The sequence below is a fragment of the Augochlora pura genome, chromosome 11 (genome assembly GCF_028453695.1).
Source record: "Augochlora pura isolate Apur16 chromosome 11, APUR_v2.2.1, whole genome shotgun sequence".
NCBI classification, from domain to species: Eukaryota; Metazoa; Arthropoda; class Insecta; order Hymenoptera; family Halictidae; genus Augochlora; species Augochlora pura.
Window position 1 is genome coordinate 13,268,898 of NC_135782.1, and position 20,764 is coordinate 13,289,661.

Below are 20,764 nucleotides of genomic sequence, written 5' to 3' on the forward strand. Positions count from 1 at the left end.
GTGCACAAGTTATTTCATTCCATTTCCCAGTTCGAGTCAGTTGTTGGTAACGATCCCACAAAGATACACCTTTGCCGCTCGAGGTGTATCAATTAATATTTCTTTTGAAGTTACGAGGCAAAATTAGAATCAATCCAAAATTCATTTACCTCCGGCCACGTGTGCAACTGGCCCTCGGCTCGTAACAGAGGAATAATGTTTTATAAATGAAATCTTCGTCACCCGGATCACTATGTAGCTCGGTACCAAGCATTGAAATATCAAGAAAATTGCAGAAAATTCCAGCTCGTAGCATCGTCTAATTACAACCCGTCATCGTGCGTTATGCATAAAGTTCCGTTGAGAATATCCAGCAGATATGTAGTTCGTACAGGTCGGCTACAATTAATTCTAACTATGTACTACCTTCCGTTCCCCATCTATTGACGCTGCTCTTTCTTACTACGTAAAAAATTGATATCATTGTTGCACAAAGCGTTATAGTTGTTAGATGACAGTTTCGCAAGTTAGCCTAACAATAAGGTGCTTTGACTAAACTCTAGAGGTGCATATTTCGGACCAGGGGTTTTTATTGATTTTTATTCAAGACAAGTAATATACTGATTTATTAGAAAATATTTGAAGGTTTGAAACATGTACTGCGCTATAATGCAATATTACTACGATGATATAACAATTTCAAACATTCGAACTGGTTTTCCGTAAAATCCTGATTTTTCTACTTACACCATGATCGTAGTGTATTTTAGCCATTTCGCAGATTAGAATCATTAATTCATTAACAGTGAGTAGAAGACTTCGACACGTCTGTTCCACCATCGACCTTGACAAACTACATTCGGTACCATTCGCAATAAATGCGACATACGCAATTGCAACATATGCATTCTCGCTCGACTCTGGATCGTTTTGCATTTATATTTAATGAAACTACATATTTTATATTTACAGTTTTATATTACCACGAATTACTGAACATTCCATCGGAGAGACATTTTCAAGTTTACTCGATGAATCCTTTACAGTTGTTGCTATCTCGGCGAACAATTTGCAATATTTTACTGAACCGAATAAAGAACGGTAAAGTATGAAAAGGAAGAACTCATCATCTGAAACAGAAATTCGATGTACATATATTACGAACTGAAAGCTATTGTAAACCCCCATACGTTTCACAGAATAAATCAGAAGTATAAACTCTGTTACGTATTCACTACACCCCTGCCATTACATATTCCCTCCTTACCATTATACTCATAACGCCATGAAATTATCGTATACTATTATTATTATTATTATTATAATTATTATCATCGTTATCATTGTTATTATTATTATTATCATCGTTGTCATTATACATTATTATTATCATCGTTATCATTATACATTATTGTCATTGTTATTATTATTATTATTATTATTATTATTATTATTATTATTATTATTATTATATTACTATTAATATTAGAATAACCGATTATCGCCCAAACGATATTGCGCGCGGTCAGCGATGTAGAGGAACACCGATGTCGCTCTAGGACCCTTTTCCCCCACCCACGCTACAACCAGGCCCACCCCTCTCTAACCCTCGGTGTCTTCTTCGGAGGCCGAAACAACGGCTATCGTCACTCTTGTACCAGCAACAAACCGAGAAAAATCAAATCAAATCTCCAAGAACCAAGTACCAGTTTATTTTCATCATCACGCTAACAAAATCGACCGTTACGAACCATATCGTAACAAACTCAAAGAAAATTTCTTTGTGTTTCTGTTCTAGGATACGTAAATGTATATTTTTTTTTTAAAAATGTGAAGAGCGCGAAGCAATTTTTCGTTACGGCGCAATTCAAGAATAAGATGGAACATTACTCTGAGATCTTTCATGCAGCTAATTAGGAGGACCGAAAAGTAATGTCGTTTCTTTACGTTAAATTCAAACAGATCAATTTTTAACAAGTTTTTATTTTCAATCCATGATGTAACTACCCTCGTTATTTACAACCTTTCGACATCTATTTTGCCAATTTTCAATCTTGGATCGGCAAAGATCAATTGATTTTTGCGCGAGATACCTGGACAAAGCAATAAATTATCACGGTGAGAAATATCATGAAGAAAATGGATAATTTTATAAAAATCAGCATCAACAATCGTTAAAACAGTCACGTATATACGTAAAGATGTGTTTACAATTAAGCCGTTTATTTTTACTAAAATAATTTACCGACCAATAATCTATAAATCGGTCATGGCAATCAATAATTTGCTATCCATTACTGAGGTATTATCGCATAATTTTGAAAATATCAGGTACCTTTCCTGCCGCATAAAATAGATCAAATAGGTAGTCTAAATGAATATTAATTAATGCTAATATTACGAAAAGACAGAATAGTTCACGGCCGAATGACCGATCGGTAAAGTGATATAATGGTTTCTAGAACAGACACGTGATTAATTACCGTTGTAAAGCCTTGGTAACACGGGGTGAATAATCCGGAAAGGTTGAACTTCACTTCGGCTGCGCTTTTCATTAATATGAATAATAACATTTTTTGCGACTTCGTTGGAATACAGTACCACAACGAATTATACCTGTTTTATTGAATAAAAACGTATGATTATTTCACGTACCTGTTATATTAGGTCGAGTCATAAATAACTTCCGATGCAGCTAGGCAGAATCTATTGTGCGTTTCCACGCGCAATTTGTCACCGGGACAAATGAATTTTTGCTTTTACTAAATAGAGGGTTCAAAGTAAATAAAATGAAAGTAACAAACAGAACGAATAAGGGAAAAATAAAATAAATGTCTGACGAAAAAGGAAGTTGCTTATGACTCGACCTAATACACATATTTATGTCTACAGCTTAGAATTTTGTTGTCGTTTGATCATCGATAATTTTGTGTAAGGTGAAGTGGCCAAGTGTGGAAATCGAGCCAACGCATTAAGCAGTCACACTTCCTATCCCTTTGCACTCGAGTGGTGACTCTAAGGGACCACTATAATTGTTCTGTCACTTTTCAAGATAATTTTTATTACAACAAACTTCAGATGTAAGAAATTGTTAATTGTTAATTAATTTAATTTTGTACGTATAAAAGAGCACTTTGTTGCATACAATGATAATACTATGAGCTAGGAAAATTATAGAATAATTTTTGAATCGCATAAATTAAGTTTCTGAAGTGTTTTAAAGATATGTAAAATAAATGAAGTATTGTTTTTTTCAATTTGAAGCATCTTAAATTATGTTGAATGGACTTGGGCACCTTCAAATTTTACAATGAATCTGGATGTTAATTTTGAAAGTGGCCCAACTCCATTCTTAATAAGAAAACGCATATTATTCACTTAATAATTGCCACTATTTGAATAGGAACTATAAATTTAACACCGTTAGATACACTTAAGCAGTATGGCTCATTAGTATCCAATACGTATGTTTTTAAATTCACTGAAACGCGAATCGTTAAATGTCTCGATTTGAAGATAAATGGAGTTGGGCCACTTTCAAAATAAACGGCTCATATTGTATCATCCATAATATAATAATATGAACTCCTCGTATCATTAATTGCTCGTTTACTGATCAAACTTGTTTACTTCACTCGCTGCTAAATCAATTTGATTCGAGTCTCTCGATTGTTATCGGAGGAGTTACAATTTCTCACGGCGGTTAAAAATGTCGACTTACGTTCCGTGAAAGATCCCGACGCTAGTGTTAATTAGTTTCTGCCCGCTATAGTTGTTCGAGAACATAATAATGACGTGCGCTAGAACGAACTGCAGGCTGATCAGCACGTTGTCTATTTCGTTCAGCTGCGTGGCCACTATGAGCAACTGTCGCACACCAAACACAATCTTGTTACGTTTCTATCGACGGAACGATAAAAACTTCCTATCTACAACTTTGTCTCGAATCCCAGTTGAAGGGGCTGCTGCAATAAGGAGTAAAGTTACATTTCAAAATTCAGTGTACATACTACCGTCGCAAGCGTGCTGCAAATGTGTGAACGACTTAATCGTGTTGATTAACATTTACATTGAATAGAAATATGTCGGAATAAACGGTGAGACACGTAAAATCGTACGCCTAAGTGATTTCCTTAAACGCTTTATCGTATCATTTGAATACAAAGAATAAAGTGGGTCCCCAAAAGTCACCCGCAATTGGGAACTGACGATTTTCTCAGGTAATTTGAAACAAATGTTTTCCTTTACAAACATTTTCTCCGTGGCTTTGATTACGAATTATTAACGAAAAGCACTGACAAATGCAGAGGCGTGCACTGTTTTTCTTGAATAATTTGTAATCAAAGCCGCGGAGAAAATGTTTATAAAGGAAAGAACTTGTTTCAAATTACCTCGGGAACACCCTGTACTTCACCCTCTGAATTTCCAATCGTGGACGGAAGCAAACTATTCCTTAGAAACAATTGAATTAATAAAAGAGAAGTATACATATATTGATTCTAGAATATATTACTATATTTGAAGAATATATGATTATTATCGTAGCAAGTTAATCATAGAAAGCGACACCTGCCTCCGTCGCGTGACACGTGACATTTGTAAAATAAAACAGGAGATATGGCGAAGCATGGAGCTGGCTCCTTATTGCTGCAATCCCTTCGATTCTATTAATGCTTACGCGATATAAATTTACGGCAAATGAGACAATAACAGTTACGATGGCCACTAAATACGAAATCATCATATTCTTCGTGAGATCTGCAGCCAGCCTTCGTTCGCGAGATTACCACGTTCCAGAAGTGTTCAACGATCGAATGATAAAAAGTAAATGGAAGGGCGTAATTAGAACTACAGCGAAATACAAAACGACAATGTTGCGATAATATTTGAACAGAGGTACGAACTTAACGGATCGCTGGTGTATTGTTACCGCTGATCGTATGTTTATCGTCGTCGGTGTAGCCGAGTCCGACACCTCTTTGACAGCGGTCTGTATCCGGTAACTGAAGCAATGAAACTGTATGAGCGTCGCTGGAATTAGTAATATACTTCGATGAATCTACCGCTGATACGAGGGCTGACATGTTTCACGCATTTGCCGGCGAAAGACCCGAAGATTTTCAGATTTTTAGGCATCTTAGCTACGCCACAAAAGTATTCATACACCACTCGGTGCTCTACTTTGAACGACGATAACATTATTTGTAAGAACATTAATGTAACAATGAAATACACTAAAATATAGAAGATTAACACAGCTTTCAAATGATACGGTATTTCATTAAGGTTTAAACATTTTCGTGCAAGATACAAAACAAAATTCTTTTCTATACAATAAAAACGAAAACTCGACCTTTTTATTTCCAATTTTTTATACGTGGAAATCTTTTTAATATATCGGTCAGATTCTTCGAATTGAAACGATACCAAACACAACATTATATGTATCGAGTAACTTATTTCGTTTGCGAGAAGATAGAAAAAGAATTAGAAAACTGATTTTTAACTATGCAGTGACTCCTATTAACCCTTACTCAATCATGCGACTCAATTTCACATGCGTAGAATGAATATTGTTATATATAGAAAGCCAAAAAAATTATTTTAGATCTGCAGTTGAAATGGCTACGAAATAATTGATATTCGGACCACTTCCAAAATGTAATCATATTCTTAGAACTGGACTAATCATTCGAATTTCTTTTAAATAATAGAGCGACTACTATACTAGACAATGACCAAACTGCTTTGTTACAACTTTACTATTACTTGAAATGACAAACAAATCTTTTTAACTTTGCGTTTTGTAGATGCCCGTAACTTATACACATCTTCTACATTTTGTCAAAATTAGTTGACCTTGGTAAACGATTAAAGATAGTCATAATCACTGTTTTGTCCCAATTTTTAACGCTTTCGACCAATAAGTGCGTGAAATCGGCAGCTTTTAAGACGTTTTAACGGAACTTGATCGATTCCGACGAATTCTCAGCATTCATATAATTCGCCGAGATCTAGGTAACGTATATTTTCAATTTTCGTTATAGGATCATATAAGAAAGTTAAAAAGTGGGAGTGTTTTAAATTTGTTTCGTCATCATTTAATTAAAAATTAAATGACTAAAAAAAACACGATTAGCACAGTTTTGTAGAGCAGAGACAGCTCTATCGAATAAATATAACACGCTTTGTCAAACAGCAACAAATCGTTGTAAAATAAGAGAAAATATAAAAACGCTACGAACTTATTCCCCAACACAATATATACGATAATTAATGATTACATATAATGTATCAAGTTTTATTCAAAAATCAGATAGCGCGGACGTGTTTGTTAGAAATATTAAGGTAATTAGTCGAGACGACTGCTCTTTTCCAAGGTTCTGAAAATTTTCCAAGGCCACGAATTTTCTTAAAAAGATACGTTGCGCTAACATGTTAAATTAAGTGAACCCCATTTCCGGGTGTAAAGAGAATTCTGGGACAGCTTGTAGACCGATAATCGCATAGACTGAGTGTGCAATTTCGAGGATTAAAACGATTTACGTCTGAAGCGACTTTTGAAAGGATTTGGCCAGTTTTGATGGTTGTCGGTATACGTGAAACATGTTCTACCGCGAAACAAGCTAGAGAATCACAGGCTCGAGTGGCCCCAGCAGCAAGGATCAGTGTCTCGAGGGGAAAATTAAAAGAATTGATCTCGAACATACCTGGCGATTTCAAACAGTCCGCACAAATAGAAGGAGAAAACGGCCAGTGTCGCTTCCGTGCCTGCTAGCGCTATTATACCAATCGTGCTTACCAGTACGAGCTGACAGCTAACCAAATCAGTTTGCACGCTCGTCTCGTTGTAAAAGAATCCAAAGATTCTCAGATAGTGGATCTGAAGTTTCGATCGCAGCAGCGTGGGTACCAGTAATGTCGCAAATACAAAAGCAACTACTCCACCAGATAGAACTAGAATACGAATAAATGACTTCGTTCAATATTTTCCATCACAGACATACATACAGTCCCGGACAAAATGATAGGACGTTTGATATTTTTGAATCTCTCGCGTAATATAGTAAACTATACGTGAATTATACACGCCCTATATATTGGAAGTGCCCTCTAAATTAAACATTTATTAAATTAAGCATAGCAACTCCTCAAGTGTGTGTATTATACACGAACGAAGCTAAAGGAAACAATATAAAAATGAGCTGATCTCCGTCGGTGAAAATGATAGGACACATTGCATATTTTCCATTATTGTGTTCTTTGTCAGATGTTTCTCAGCATTGATTAGTGAGCATTGATGTGTTAACCCTTTGCACTCGAGTGGTGATTCTGAGGCACCGCTTAAATTATTCCACTACATTCTAAAATAATTTTTGTAACAATAAGGTTTAGATTTAAAATATTGTCAAGTAATAAAACTGTTGGTAGGAGTCGCAAGAATAAATTTTCTATGCATAAAAATTTATTTTGTTAAATAAAGTGGAAATACCACGAACCAGAAAAATTAATTCAGATTTACAGTTACAATGGTTCCGAGTGCAAAGGGTTAATCTGTCATTTATCGCAGTTGATATGTCCTAGCAAACAAAGCACAAGGTTTATTATGCTTATCTCTAAGAACATATCTAATACATAAGGTATGTAAAATGTACGCACATTTTATTACATTATGCGAAACATTCGAAAATGGCAAACGTCCTATCATTATATCCGGCATTGTAAGGATCTGAAATTTAATTTGTAATGCCAGTGATCAACTAAATGCAGAAGTACCAATTTTCGTTTTAATCACAACTTTTCCAAAAATGTGTTATTTTGCCAGAAACCTTGTCGCTGTTTGATGCAAGAAAATGGATTTGTGAAAACACTTTGATAGGATATCCTATTATTCGTATCGCGATGAATGAGAGAAACAAACACATTTACCTATTAACGTTAGGACTACCCGTCTCGTCTTTAGAATATGCTTCATTAATATTTCCGCCTCGATGGGATTTTTCAGCGTATTGTAATCATTTACAATGTTCTCGTACGAAGACCTTATCTGCAGCCGCATGAAAATGAAACAGCAACGGATACGAAGATTAGAAAAATGTTCTTGCCCGCGAGACAATGGCCGACTTCTTTGGCAACTTACTACAGGAAAATTCACCATGAAACCGACGTATCGTAAAAAGTACAGTAACATCGGTATGCCGTACGATAGCATCATGAGGATATTATACAGCGACTTCTCAACCACTGAAAGCGTCGACACCTGAAAAACGTTTCGAATCATTGCATGTATAACATTCTTCTCGGGAAAGGTCACATCGAGCGACGCCAGGCACCCTTCATTTACCGATTGCGAGTGATTTTAGGACACTCTGCATGTATATCTCATACACGAAAGTATTCGGACGCTTGCGTAAAAACGGTATATAACATTGAATTATTTTCTGCTTTCACTTATGTAATATTAAGATTCATTCCTTGATGTATGCGTAATATGATTTTAACTGTTTCAGCTTAACATATATATTTCATCGGTTCAATGTTAGAAATGTAAGTGTTCGAATAGTTTCGTGTATAAGTGAACGTATGTATGCTTAATATTTTCACATGAATTTATTATCGTAAATACTGGTAATTGTATACTATGAATCGATGTCTGATTATAATCAATGCCCGCTGACGTTGTTAAGTAACGTCGTACTCAATGTCTGTAATTATCAACGACATAATCAAGGCCTCGTACTATATTTTCAAAATGTTTGTTCCTTTCGCTTCCAATCTTTACGTGTTCTGCTTTATTACGCACTGTTACACGCACCGCAAGATTTACATAACATATCTGACTAATACCCGTGATCGTAGAATCGTGACACAATATTGTATCGAAACAATGCGAACATTAAATTACTTTGCCGTTCTTGCACTACGAATCACTTATATCACAACATATAAACAGTTGCTTCGATCGGGCTACAAAAACAGTCGAATTTTCTATTTAATGAAATATTTCACCATGACCTGGCTTCCCATCACCTGAATCGCTATACAGCATAGAGTAAGCGGAGGAAAGATCATTCTCTGAATCTTTGATAGTAAAGATTGGTTATACGGCCAAAGACCGGTAATGTACAACACAGAATAATAACCAGTGTACTTTTGTCGGAATACGTCCATCTCGGTAGCGAAAGTGGAGTGTATGTGTACAGAGAGCTTGAAATGTCGTCCGACTACACCTCGGTGTTATCTTTTATTCAAGCGAACGTGTTTCCGTTTTTAATTTGCGTCGACACCCCCACCACGAGGAAACGAATGTAATCGACGGAAATTGTAGACTTCCAACCGGGTTCGATGGTGCTCCATGACAATTACGATAGAAGAGGAATTTTAAATTACATTTCTCACGCAACAGTTTCAGTAACACCGCGGAAGCTACACCATCCGCAAAGAGTGCTACGGTTACTCCAAAAACTGTAAGGACGCTAGTCTAATTTTCATTTCTCTACGCTACATACTTGAATAAATGTACATTGGAAGGAAAAAATTCTTTACGGTATATTAAAGTAGAATATATAAATGACAAAATACAGTAAACTCACGATTTTCAGTATAAAATGTTGCTTACACGTTTGAATAAATATAAGAAAGCATCGAATTTTCCTGAAAGCACAGTTAAAAAATATATTTCAACTTTATAGATATTTTATTTTAACTTTACACAGTTAAAAGCTTTACAACGTTAATGTCCCGAAAGTTATAAAGAGAGATTCTTTTTAAATTTGTTGTTTCATAGATCTATCTATTGTTTAACAATATATTTCAAGAAATCTGAAATTGTTTTAAATGATTATTTATTTACGATCGATATCGTTTTTCTATCTCTGTTCTACACGATTTTATGATTCGTTTATAATATGTATCTTTTTTAATATCGCAACTTGTACGACCGAATTCACCCGAATTTAATTTTGCAATCTTTAGTACTGTTATGCCGTGAGGTGAAGGGATTGGATCTCTCGAGATTCGCAGTCTTCTCAACTGATCGATTAGAGTTTATCGAAAAAGGAATACGCCACAAACGAAGAATTACAAAGAACTTTATTTTAATCTTAACAACGCGATGTGTACGTGACCCTCTCTAGATATGTTCTGGCAAGATCTCGGGGCTCGCGGAAAAACATTCTCAGGCCAGAAACGATCGATATTCCTTATGTTTATGTTTTTCCGGCGAAGCTGATCCGGCTCGTTTTGTCATTACAACCTAGGCCGAAACGGAGTGAAGTATGACTAATAATTTTAGTGATTAAATCCTAGTAACATTTGTAATATTTGGGATGTTGCATAACAGTACTTATCTCTCTATATTTCATATAGGTATACGTTATAGAGAGATAGGAAATGATAAGATCAATAAAAGGCATTTGAATTTCATTTCATCACTATACTGAGATTCTTCGTGCATCTTTTAGATTTTATAATCGTTGAACGTCATCGCTTCTCCCAAATGAAGAAATTTATTCAAAATGTAAATTATAAGTTATCGGTACATGATAATAAATGCAAGCTTATAGCAAACTTCTTTGATCCTAGAAAATTTAACACGTGTTTTCCCTCTGTTACAATGCAATCGGATCAACAAATCGGTAATCGACGTACATCTGATTTTCTATTTCGAGTTTTTCACTTTTTATAACACATTCAAGATGAACAACCTGATAATAATAATAGGAAGACACAATTATGTCACTCATTGTTTAATTTAAAAAGATAACATTTATAAACGTCAATTTCGTTTTGGAAAGATTTCGAGATGAGCCACGTCATCAAAATTAATAAATGGTAAAAAAGTCATGGCAAATTGTGGCACATATCCTTAACAAACTATATGCGAATTAGAGTTTTAATTACAAACATATACGAGTAAATAACTTCTTGCCAGTTTTGGATGCCTTTGAGCCTAGTGTATGGCATACCATAACACCTGTCCTGTACAGGTTCTCCACTTTTTTACTCCTTAGCAGAGTTGGATATTATTTAAATGAAGAGTTATTTAAATCACAATTCGTGTAAAACATACTTTATTGTTACTCGTTATTCAACGGTACGAATGAAACAGAAGTATCTTTATTACACTAGTATCGAATAAATAATTGTATTCGATAAGAATTTATTTCGTATCACATGACATCGTGGAATCAAATTTCCGCCTTTCATCTGTGTCTTTATTCAGAATTTTTGCAAATGAGTTGATTACAAAAAGATTGCTCATATTTACGGATTAGAAAATAAAAAATAGTTCCTAAAATTATATTTAAACAATAAGATTTATTAAAAATATGAATCAAGATTGATTAAAAATGACTACTTAAAAAATGTGAAACAGTAATTAATTGTCTAAAGTTTAGAATGATTATTTTTAAAATATTTTTAACAAAATTGTAATATCTCCAGTGGTTCAAAAATTGAAACAAAATGTCACTGAATTTCTCGATCCAGAGAATATTTATATTTTTCAGAGAATATTTATTTCTTTTTAATTCCTAATAGAAAATTCTACGGAAATTTTAATATAAATGAACTATATGATTAAAGTATTTCCACTCAACACTTATCATTTAATTAAGTATCTTGTTACGTACGGAGATTTTCTCCCGACGTTTTTCTTTCCTTCTTGAGGGCATACGCTAGATAACGTCGGCGGTGAACGCGGTGCTTTCATTCAAAAATAGAATATCTAATTCGCCGTATAAGCGTGCATTCAATAAGGGCCACACATTCGCGATTCTCGGTATCATCCACGGTACGGTCTGGTCACGTAGGCCCAGTCTTCGCCCTAATCTAGGCGCGAGTTCAGTAAGGGTCACACGTCTCCGATTCTAGGTATCATCCGCGGTGTGATCTGGGTCGCGTGGGCGCGGTCCCCACTACCGAATTTTCTAGTTTAGATTCATATAAAAGGGCTGAGATTTTTCTACTCAGCGGGCAGTTTCAAATCAAATCGTGACGCGAGACGTAGTAAGATCGAGCCAAGTTCTCCTTCGAGCAATAGTTAACCCCCGCCGACTTGGTGCGAAAACCAGGGAGCGTGTCTTAGGACCATCGCGAATCATACTCTACACTTACGCACTTGTAACAGACTGAAGTTGTTAGATTATATTAGTTTACTTTCAATTCAGTGTACAAGTTATTTTATTCCATCTCCCAGTTCGAGTCAGTTGTTGGTAACGATCTCACAAAGATACACCTTTACCGCTCGAGGTGTATCTATTAATATTTCTTTGAAGTTACGAGGCAAATTAGAGTCAATCAAAACCCCATTACCCAACTGAGGTGGCGACCCGGTGATGAAATAGGCACCGGCCAGTCCACGAACCCAACTTCCTATCTAAAGGTGGCGACCCGGTGATGCAATAGGCACCGGCCAGTCCACGAAATTTCCTCCTAAGGCGGCGACCCGGTGATGAAATAGGCACCGGCCAGTCCGTGAACTATCCCTATCCCCCAGGTGGCGACCCGTTGATGAAATAGGCAACGGCCAGTCCACGCATTCCTATCTAAGGTGGCGACCCGGTGATGAAATAGGCAACGGCCAGTCCACGAACCCTTTACCTCTACACCCAGGTGGCGACCCGGTGATGAAATAGGCACCGGCCAGTCCACGCAATCTCCAACCTTTACACCTAAGGCGGCGACCCGGTGATGAAATAGGCACCGGCCAGTCCGTGAACAAAACCTATCCCCCAGGTGGCGACCCGTTGATGAAATAGGCAACGGCCAGTCCACGCAATTTCCTACTAAGGCGGCGACCCGTTGATGAAATAGGCAACGGCCAGTCCGTGAAACACATCCTACAAGGTGGCGACCCGGTGATGAAATAGGCATCGGCCAGTCCACGAAATCCTCCCAAATTTCCGCACAACTCATTTACCTCCGGCCACGTGTGCAGTGGCCCTCGGCTCGTAACAATCTAATACTCTATTGAATAAATTATTCCTGTTTTATATAGACGTGCTCTCTCTAAGAATATTTGAATTAACATTTACAGGATTGCAAAAACTTTGTTTATATAATTTATAATTTTAGTCGATATTAAAGATTGCCGATAAAGTAGAAAACGTTGATTAGCTACATCCGCCACAACGCCGCACCGGTGGCTGCATGTCGTATTCACCAAACAGCTATATATGTACATCTCTAGATAATACCATTTCTGTATCGAAATCTGTGTACTGGATACCGATCTCCTAAATCCGCAATCACGTAACTATCATAGCCCCTTAACAAGCTAAGGCAATACGTGCAATATTTTGTTTAAAATTTTCCATTTGTTTTAAGGAAATCTTCTGGATATAAAAAAGATATAATACACGATTTTTGTTGTAAAATCTTTTTCAGATCGAATTATATCAACTGTTTTTCTTTTGTCAACTTGAAAGTATTATTTTTTTTAGCACTTAAAAATAATTAATATAGATACCTGTAAAATACATAATCGTTAAATTTATTTTTTCAAATTGTCCGTAAACTTTTTCATTACTTTAACGTGCTGAACCCATCGAGAAGAATTAGGTTGATCGCCCAAAGACAAGAAATAGGTTAATGCGTCGTTGGTATTTCCCCATTTTGTGCAATCTTTAAATGCATACAAATTAAATATAATATATGGAAACTGGAAAAATAAATGTTTTCAGAATAAGAAGAGGTATAACGAACACGTACATAGCTTTAAATTCAATCCCCGTCAGGAACATGTATACAATTAATTAAATATTTCATAATACGCAAAATTAATTTCAAACAACTAATGTTTATTGATTTAATATTGTGTTAATATATTTAAATCGAATCTCCCGAAAACAGAGAAACATCACTCTTCCACTGTTTACTTTGATGGATTTTGATCTACAGTTGACGATAAGTATAGTTAGAGTAGATAATAAATTAATAATTAAAAGTAAATGGCACGCGAATATTACACAAATGTGTAAATAATGAATAGAATACGTTTGAATCTTGTTTGAGTTCGAGCTGTCGTCACGCTTTTTATTTTCGTCGGTAATAAAGACATCTGTATATTCGAGAAACGATAACGTATATATTTGTGATTATTTGAACTACGTTTCTTCGTCAAATTGTTCTAACTTAGAAAAATCATAGCTCGTCAGAGATGAACACGACGTTCCGGAAAAAATTGTTTCCTCCAAGATATACGACTCGCATGGCGAAACAGGCAGAACTTTAATTCGACCGAAATCTGAATCTGCTGTTAGATTACTAAATACCACATTTTGATCGAATATTGTCTGTAAAAAATGTTTGATGAAACGTAAATAATATTAATATTTTTAATTTTATTCATTCATATTAGAGAACCTTTCGAAAACCACGCCAGATTTGGTTGACAAATTGTTCAAGTAGCTTCACTTTACGTAAAAGTGAACCGAAGTTCAATGTCCGAATTTAATAGTAATCGGAGGGTAGGACTTTTCAAAATTACAAGAAGTGACACTAAAATGATAAAATCATTCTTTGCAAAATACTGGACCTTGAATTTTGAGTCGCGGAAAATCCTTTTGACAAACATTGTTTTTACATAAAATGAAGCTATTTGAAAATTTTCAGCCAAATCATGCGTGACTGATTTTTAAAAGTTTCACCGTTATTTTAGATATATTTACTGTGAAGTTGACTGTAGCCATGAACGTCCTATGATTCTGTTCGTTTCCTTTGCGTGGAAAATTCAGGCTTGAATAAACTTGTTGTACTTGCTCGATCTTTTTCTTTATCATGTATTCTCTATCTGTTGTCCTGTATATATAATCTAATTCATCGAGTGCGTTTAATGATAAAATAAGCTTAGAATCTCGAATTCTAGCATATTCATCTTTCTCTTCCACGTCCTCTTCTCTTTTTATATCCTGTATTATCTTGTTTTGCTTTTCTTTCAGCAATACTCCCCACAAATAATATCTTTGCGTCATCAGAAATATTGCCTGACCATCCATACCAAGCGGTGTGATGCCAATCTGTTCAAAATATTTGTTGAGTTCTACCCATGTTTGACCTAACTTCAACTTAAAGTACAAATCTATGCCAGATACTGTGATCTGAAAAATGGTTTTAATTATAATACACAGATACTAACAATCACCAAAACTAACAATCTATACACTCACTCGATCTTCCACTGGAAGGTCAAAATATAATATTTTATAATGCTGTTTCGCCACTTTATATCTCTCATTGTCTCGTTCAATGATTTTTCTAATACTATATATCTTTGCTCTGACTGAACCGATCATGTCAATTATTGCTGGACTCACATATCCTGAAAGTTTAGTCTGAAAAGTGTCCATCCACTGTTTCTTGCCCATTGAAGGGAATTCTTCATCTGATAATGAATAAATTATTTCCTAATTACAACATAGACCCAATTTTATTAACAGAAAATTATATTCGAAATTTGCCTCTCACTGAGCCGTCGGCGCATCTTTTGAATTCAAGCCTGATTTCTTCATCTCTCCATATTTTTGCTAATAGAGACATTAATGTTGTATTCTTATTAATGCCTCTCCAAGTGCATAAATATGATCCACAAAAATAGTTGTCACACATATCAACTAATACAGAGAGAAACAGGCGCTGAGATGGGTATGGGACTACTTCAATAATGTCCAATATAACATATACTGCTCCACATTCAATAAACTTTTCTAAGTTCGAGGGGCACCATACTATACACTCCCAAATATATGAACCTAATGCTAGTAAAAGGCTACCAGAAATCTTTACACCATGCTAACTTATAAGAACATTATACAAATTTAGCAAGTAAACTATTTAGAAACAAACTCACCGTTGATCTACTTGAATTTCTTCATCTTTTTGATAAAGACATCGAAAAAGTAATTCCATAACAAATGCAATACTTTGATCTCCGAACATTTCTTGATAATAGATTTGTTTTCGTAAAAGTCTTTCGATTGAGATTAACGTCAGCGTCAGAATTCTTTGGTCTTTTGTTGTAAGTTTACAAGATGTTAAAATATGATTAATCAATTCTATAATACGTTTATGAAAAATTATTATATGAGATATAATAAATGGAAATATCAATTTATAAACTTTAACATAACTGATCAATGAAACTGTAATTCCATGCTCTTTGAGATTCTCCAATAACAAAGTATTGTTACTTAAAGTGATTGAACAAATCACTTTTATGCAGTGCATTACAATGTCTATGTCAAACCTTGTGGTCAAGGACCAATCTAATAGCATTAATAATCTACATAAGTATAAAACTATTTTAAACAAACAGTTTATATTTGTATGTATCGTTTATTAAATTTTTAGTACCTGATAGTACCATTGTATGTTACAAAATCTTTTGGCATTTTTGGTGCCAGCACGGACAGAGAATTAATAGCATAAGTCCATAGGTTCCAAAATTGTGATGCAGTCCAAGTGATGTTTGAGTCTTTGGTATCTGGATTAACCAATTGAAGTATTGTTTGCATCAATTTTCTGTGTACCATTATCTGTTCAAAATGAATACCAGTAATAAGAATATTCTCTACAATCCAATGATATTAGAAGCAATAATATTAGAAATAAAATAATTACTGGGACACATGCATCAATTTGAGATAAGTGCATAACAATTAGCAATAAAACTTTTTGGAAAAACAAGTCCTCGTTGGTTCGGCCAAATATTACTGTCTCTGAAAATACTCTCACAGAGCCAGCCTCGACACCTACCAAAAACCTGATCACTTTGTCTGCTATACCACTACTAATAAAGTTCCAATTAGGGAAGCTAATTAAAATTGAAAGAATGATAGCTGCAATTTCATTTCTGATCTTTTTGCTGACACTTCGAAATTGACTGTAAAATATTTGTCTTTCGAATGTGTAGGACAAACCCCTGTGTAATTTAAATTAAGTATAAATTACTGATTCATTGTTAAGTTGTACATTGTATACCATAATGCACAGTGTGCACATGAAGTTGTCTTCAATTTGATGGGCACATCGACAGGAGGGAGAATGGATTTCATTAGACACCACAAAGTGTTTATTATTAAAAGGGTTGTATCCTCAGGGTATTCGCCACCTATCAGTAATGAATCAGGTGGCCTTGTGCACCGTAATTGAGTAGCGTAAGGAAGATCCATTCTAACTAGTATTATATTCAGTACTCCAACTTCTAACATTTTGTGAGCTACAATAAATATTTCAAAGAATATCTAGCTTTTTTTCTAATTATACACTGTATTTTTATTACTCACAGCATTTATACGAAATAGAAGAAAGCAAGAAAACCAATTCCAAAATTTTTTGATACAGCTCTGGAAGACAGTTTTCTAATGACTTAACTACTGTAATTGGCAGCTGTGATTTTTCTATAATTGCAAGGCAATCTTTAATCTTTACTGCTGCTACATTTGAACTGTCTCTTTCTAACAACAACGAATGGATGGCCTCATGAACCTTTAATATTTGTTTCTTTGTTGGTAAAACAACAAGAAGTTTTCCTAATAATGTGAAATATTGTTCCACTATATCGTTGTTTGTTAGAATTTCAGAAGATTTTTCTAATAAAGGCGGTAGATGGCAAAGTTCTAATATTTCATCAAGATGTAGTTCATACTCTTTGTCCATGTTAACATTTTCAACTAAAAATTCTATTATCCTCATTAATTTTGGCAAATTTGCTACCTTCTAAACAGGACTTTAAGAAAAACATTATGATTGATTACAAAAACTACGTTCATTATTTAACTTCAATATGTACAGAATGTTCCATCTAACTTTATATTTTTAGTAATTGAGATCATCAGAGGGTCATTGTATTGTATTTAGAAAAAATATTTGCGAAACTTTTTCCAGATTTGTAATACCAATCCAGGTAAATTCTTTGTATGTGTGCGCAGTAACAGTGTTTTGTTTGACCCTCACCCTTAAGGCTACAATTTTGCGAAATACGTTTGTACCATTTTTAGTGTCGCTTCTTGTAATTTTAAGGAATTCTATGCTTAAATTTCGTTGCAATTCTGAAAACAGGCACTAGGATTATATAGAAACAATGTCTGCGGGAATGTTAACTTTCAGTGAAAATAGAAAATTTTATGAAAAATGGTTTATCGCTGTAATGTCACTCTCTGAGTTACCGATAGTACCCTGATTGTAGGTACATATATCTTATGATTGGTGAAACAATTGGCTATTACATGAAATGAAACACGTACGTTATTTTAAAATTTGTTCATAAAACATTAAGTTAACGATTTACTTAATTACGTCAGACCTGGAATAGGTCATCAAATATTTTTATTTAAGAACTTGTTTCAAAATATCAGCTAAATCGTTTAATAAAACCTTTCAAAATTACAAGGAGTTACATTAAAGTAGTAGAAACATTTTCTGCAAAACTTTCGACCGCTGAAAATCCTTCTGATGAACATTGCTTTTATTTAGAATCAAACCACTTATAAAATTTCAACCAAATCGGTTGTGACTAGTAGTTACAGTAGTTGTTACTTCAATGCAATCCTGTTTTCTTCCGACATTTGTTGGTATAGAAACAATAAACAAAATATATATGATAAATCAAGTTGGTGTGGAAACTATTCATAGAGTTTTTACAATTTAAACCAAAACTACATAAGTCCATAGCGATAATAAATTTTATGGAGAAAAAACGATTAATAATCTTTGATATTTATAGAATTGATTCAATGTAAATAAAATTTGATTCCTGTCAACGTTTATAAAATTATCCAATGAAATAGACATTGCAGAAACAAATGCGTCTAAAGTTTTCGTATACGGTTCAATGAAGCAATCTCACAAAAAGTGCGTCTATTTCCGCACACTTGTCTGTTTTCGTTGATCTTCTTGTAAATGCTGACAGGAATCAAATTTTGTTTACAGTGAATTCATTTTAGAAATATTTAAGAATATTTGTTAATCATTCTTCCCCGTAAAATTCGTTATCGATACAGACATATGAAATTTTATTTTAAATTAATCACTATGCGAATACGTTACATATAGACTGGGCTTGTTGAATAAAAATGTTTTATCCTTCAAAGGATACATAGCCATTGTTTTCTACTTGATGGAGATATTCATACAAAAGCCTGCAAATTCGCGGCGCACTGTCCTTCGTGGCAGGATCAGATATAAGTTCGTCCAATTTCGTCAAAGTATGATTTACATCAACTTCTGATTCTTTCATAAAATCGAATAGTTTTGCCGGTATTTTATCAGTCTCGGGACACTCGCGATTTACATGTTTCGGACACTTGAACGCCTTCCAAACATCTCTCACATCCAATTTATCGGAAACCTCGGCCTCGTCTTTTTCTTCATCAATATCCATGTTGGACATCTCTTTTTACATAATATTTTTAAAAAACTTTCGAAAGATGTGTATTATTGTTCCGTCCAACGTCAGATTAGGTAAACTCAAAAGTAGTTATCTTCAAGACAATGGAATATTACGAACAGTTTCGAAATAGCGATCGAATTACGAAGAAAATTCTTACCTTTGTTTCGTTGAGCGTGTCATGCATAATTCAGAAGAAAAACATTCATTAGAATTACCGCGACAATTTAACCTAGCTAAAATCACATTAAAATGCGGTGGACAAAAATTGAATAAAATCGTCCGCCAACTTGGTGGCGTCATCTGCGGCAGAATTCGAAAGTTGTGTTGCAGATGGCGCTGAAACTGAAAGTAGCGCCGACTCAATCTCGTCTTCCCAATTCAAAGTTTTTCTGTCGGAAACACTTTCTATATTGGATCTCACAGGACGAATATCCGTAAAACTTTTCATCGAATCAGGCTGATATGCATTGCGACAAATACCGCGTCGCTAGTACATGGTACGGCAAAAGACACGGTCCCTAAAAGGTCGACCGCTATTAGATTCTCACGTACCACGGAATATTGTAAATGTATGTGTAGCTCTTGCACGTGCAGGAGAGAGTTTGCAACAGTCGCCGACGCTGTCGATGGTAGCAAGCTGTGTACCTGTGTTCCCCGATTTACTGCAATTTTTAACCGTATGCTTTGACTGACTGTCGTTTTTAACGAACGCTGTTCTTAACGACATAGTTCTTAGTTGTCGCAAACGGGAGACTAACGTCGATAGTTCCGCGGAAAGTGTGCAATGTTCGCAAACGACCAAAAATGCTCTCGCAATGATCGTACAGGATAACGTGTGAAAGAAGACAATCATGTGTAGCAATCAATACTGGAATTGTCGGCAGTGCAGCGTGTTTAATGGTAATTATTACAAAGGGCTTTACTACGCGATGTATAGTATCCTTGTTCGATTTCGAAATAATTCTACAGGTACAATGTTTTTCTTCCACAATCGGCGACTGCATATAAAATATATTTCTTGTGACGAAATTAAATTGTAATTGTGTTTTTTTTTTACTGAAACAACAATTTGGTTTAAAAGGTTATCACACAGTTAGTCGTGCGTAACTGAAATATGGTTTACTGTAAACTAAATTGGTATATACAATCGGTCACAAAAGTCTACATACAACCCATAAATTTAAAGTATTCTTTCTTAGAATTATCCAAAAAATTCTTTTCAGAATATAAGATTTTTTAACAAAGATGTTGTAATCAAAATCTTTATCGTTATCTAGACACATGTTATAAAAATGAAGCTAATTATTAAAATTATTAATATGAAAACGTAAATATATACGAAAGAGAATATTACAAATGTGTACATAGAAATGTCATAGCTACATGAAATTATTA

General features: G+C 34.8%; 3 protein-coding genes across 4 annotated transcripts; all 3 read right to left on the reverse strand.

Moving 5' to 3' along the window:
- Window positions 1-638: 638 nt before the first annotated feature.
- On the reverse strand, window positions 639-9,168 carry LOC144477098 (uncharacterized). Of its 2 annotated transcripts, XM_078194558.1 has the most exons (9): window positions 9,010-9,168; window positions 8,120-8,239; window positions 7,909-8,026; window positions 6,690-6,936; window positions 4,884-4,982; window positions 4,658-4,748; window positions 3,701-3,846; window positions 2,463-2,595; window positions 639-1,109 (listed from the first exon to the last, which is right to left on the reverse strand). In XM_078194558.1, exons 1-9 carry the CDS (start codon window positions 9,148-9,150, stop codon window positions 1,059-1,061), a joined length of 1,146 nt encoding a protein of 381 aa, XP_078050684.1. In that variant the 5' UTR covers window positions 9,151-9,168; the 3' UTR covers window positions 639-1,058. The 2 variants fall into 2 exon arrangements, with proteins under 2 accessions (XP_078050684.1, XP_078050683.1); XM_078194557.1 differs by lacking the exon at window positions 639-1,109 and having other exon boundaries at window positions 2,203-2,595.
- Window positions 9,169-13,874: 4,706 nt separating this feature from the next.
- On the reverse strand, window positions 13,875-17,673 carry LOC144477100 (cilia- and flagella-associated protein 69-like). The gene is made up of 10 exons (XM_078194561.1): window positions 17,265-17,673; window positions 16,960-17,197; window positions 16,735-16,900; window positions 16,333-16,514; window positions 16,110-16,261; window positions 15,830-16,034; window positions 15,453-15,748; window positions 15,150-15,364; window positions 14,652-15,080; window positions 13,875-14,276 (listed from the first exon to the last, which is right to left on the reverse strand). The coding sequence occupies exons 1-10, from the start codon at window positions 17,671-17,673 to the stop codon at window positions 14,088-14,090; spliced, it is 2,481 nt and encodes an 826-aa protein (XP_078050687.1). The 3' UTR covers window positions 13,875-14,087.
- A 1,065-nt stretch (window positions 17,674-18,738) lies between these two features.
- On the reverse strand, window positions 18,739-19,643 carry LOC144477099 (uncharacterized). The gene is made up of 2 exons (XM_078194560.1): window positions 19,527-19,643; window positions 18,739-19,460 (listed from the first exon to the last, which is right to left on the reverse strand). Exon 2 carries the CDS (start codon window positions 19,367-19,369, stop codon window positions 19,058-19,060), a length of 312 nt encoding a protein of 103 aa, XP_078050686.1. The 5' UTR covers window positions 19,370-19,460; window positions 19,527-19,643; the 3' UTR covers window positions 18,739-19,057.
- Between the last annotated feature and the right edge of the window lie 1,121 nt (window positions 19,644-20,764).

Bases quoted from the DNA above. Each gene is read 5' to 3' on its own strand.
- LOC144477098 (XM_078194557.1), bottom strand. From the start codon at position 9,150: ATGGACGTATTCCGACAAAAGTACACTGGTTATTATTCTGTGTTGTAC. The intron at 4,983-6,689 runs GTATGTTCGAGA...TCATTGCTTCAG, and splicing joins GGACTGTTTGAAATCGCCAG to TTACCGGATACAGACCGCTG. The intron at 2,596-3,700 runs GTAAGTCGACAT...TCAATAAAACAG, and splicing joins GTCGGGATCTTTCACGGAAC to GTATAATTCGTTGTGGTACT.
- LOC144477099 (XM_078194560.1), bottom strand. From the start codon at position 19,369: ATGTCCAACATGGATATTGATGAAGAAAAAGACGAGGCCGAGGTTTCC.
- LOC144477100 (XM_078194561.1), bottom strand. From the start codon at position 17,673: ATGAGGATAATAGAATTTTTAGTTGAAAATGTTAACATGGACAAAGAG. The intron at 16,262-16,332 runs GTACTAAAAATT...ATACTTATGTAG, and splicing joins ACATACAATGGTACTATCAG to ATTATTAATGCTATTAGATT. The intron at 15,081-15,149 runs GTGAGTGTATAG...ACCATTTTTCAG, and splicing joins ACCTTCCAGTGGAAGATCGA to ATCACAGTATCTGGCATAGA.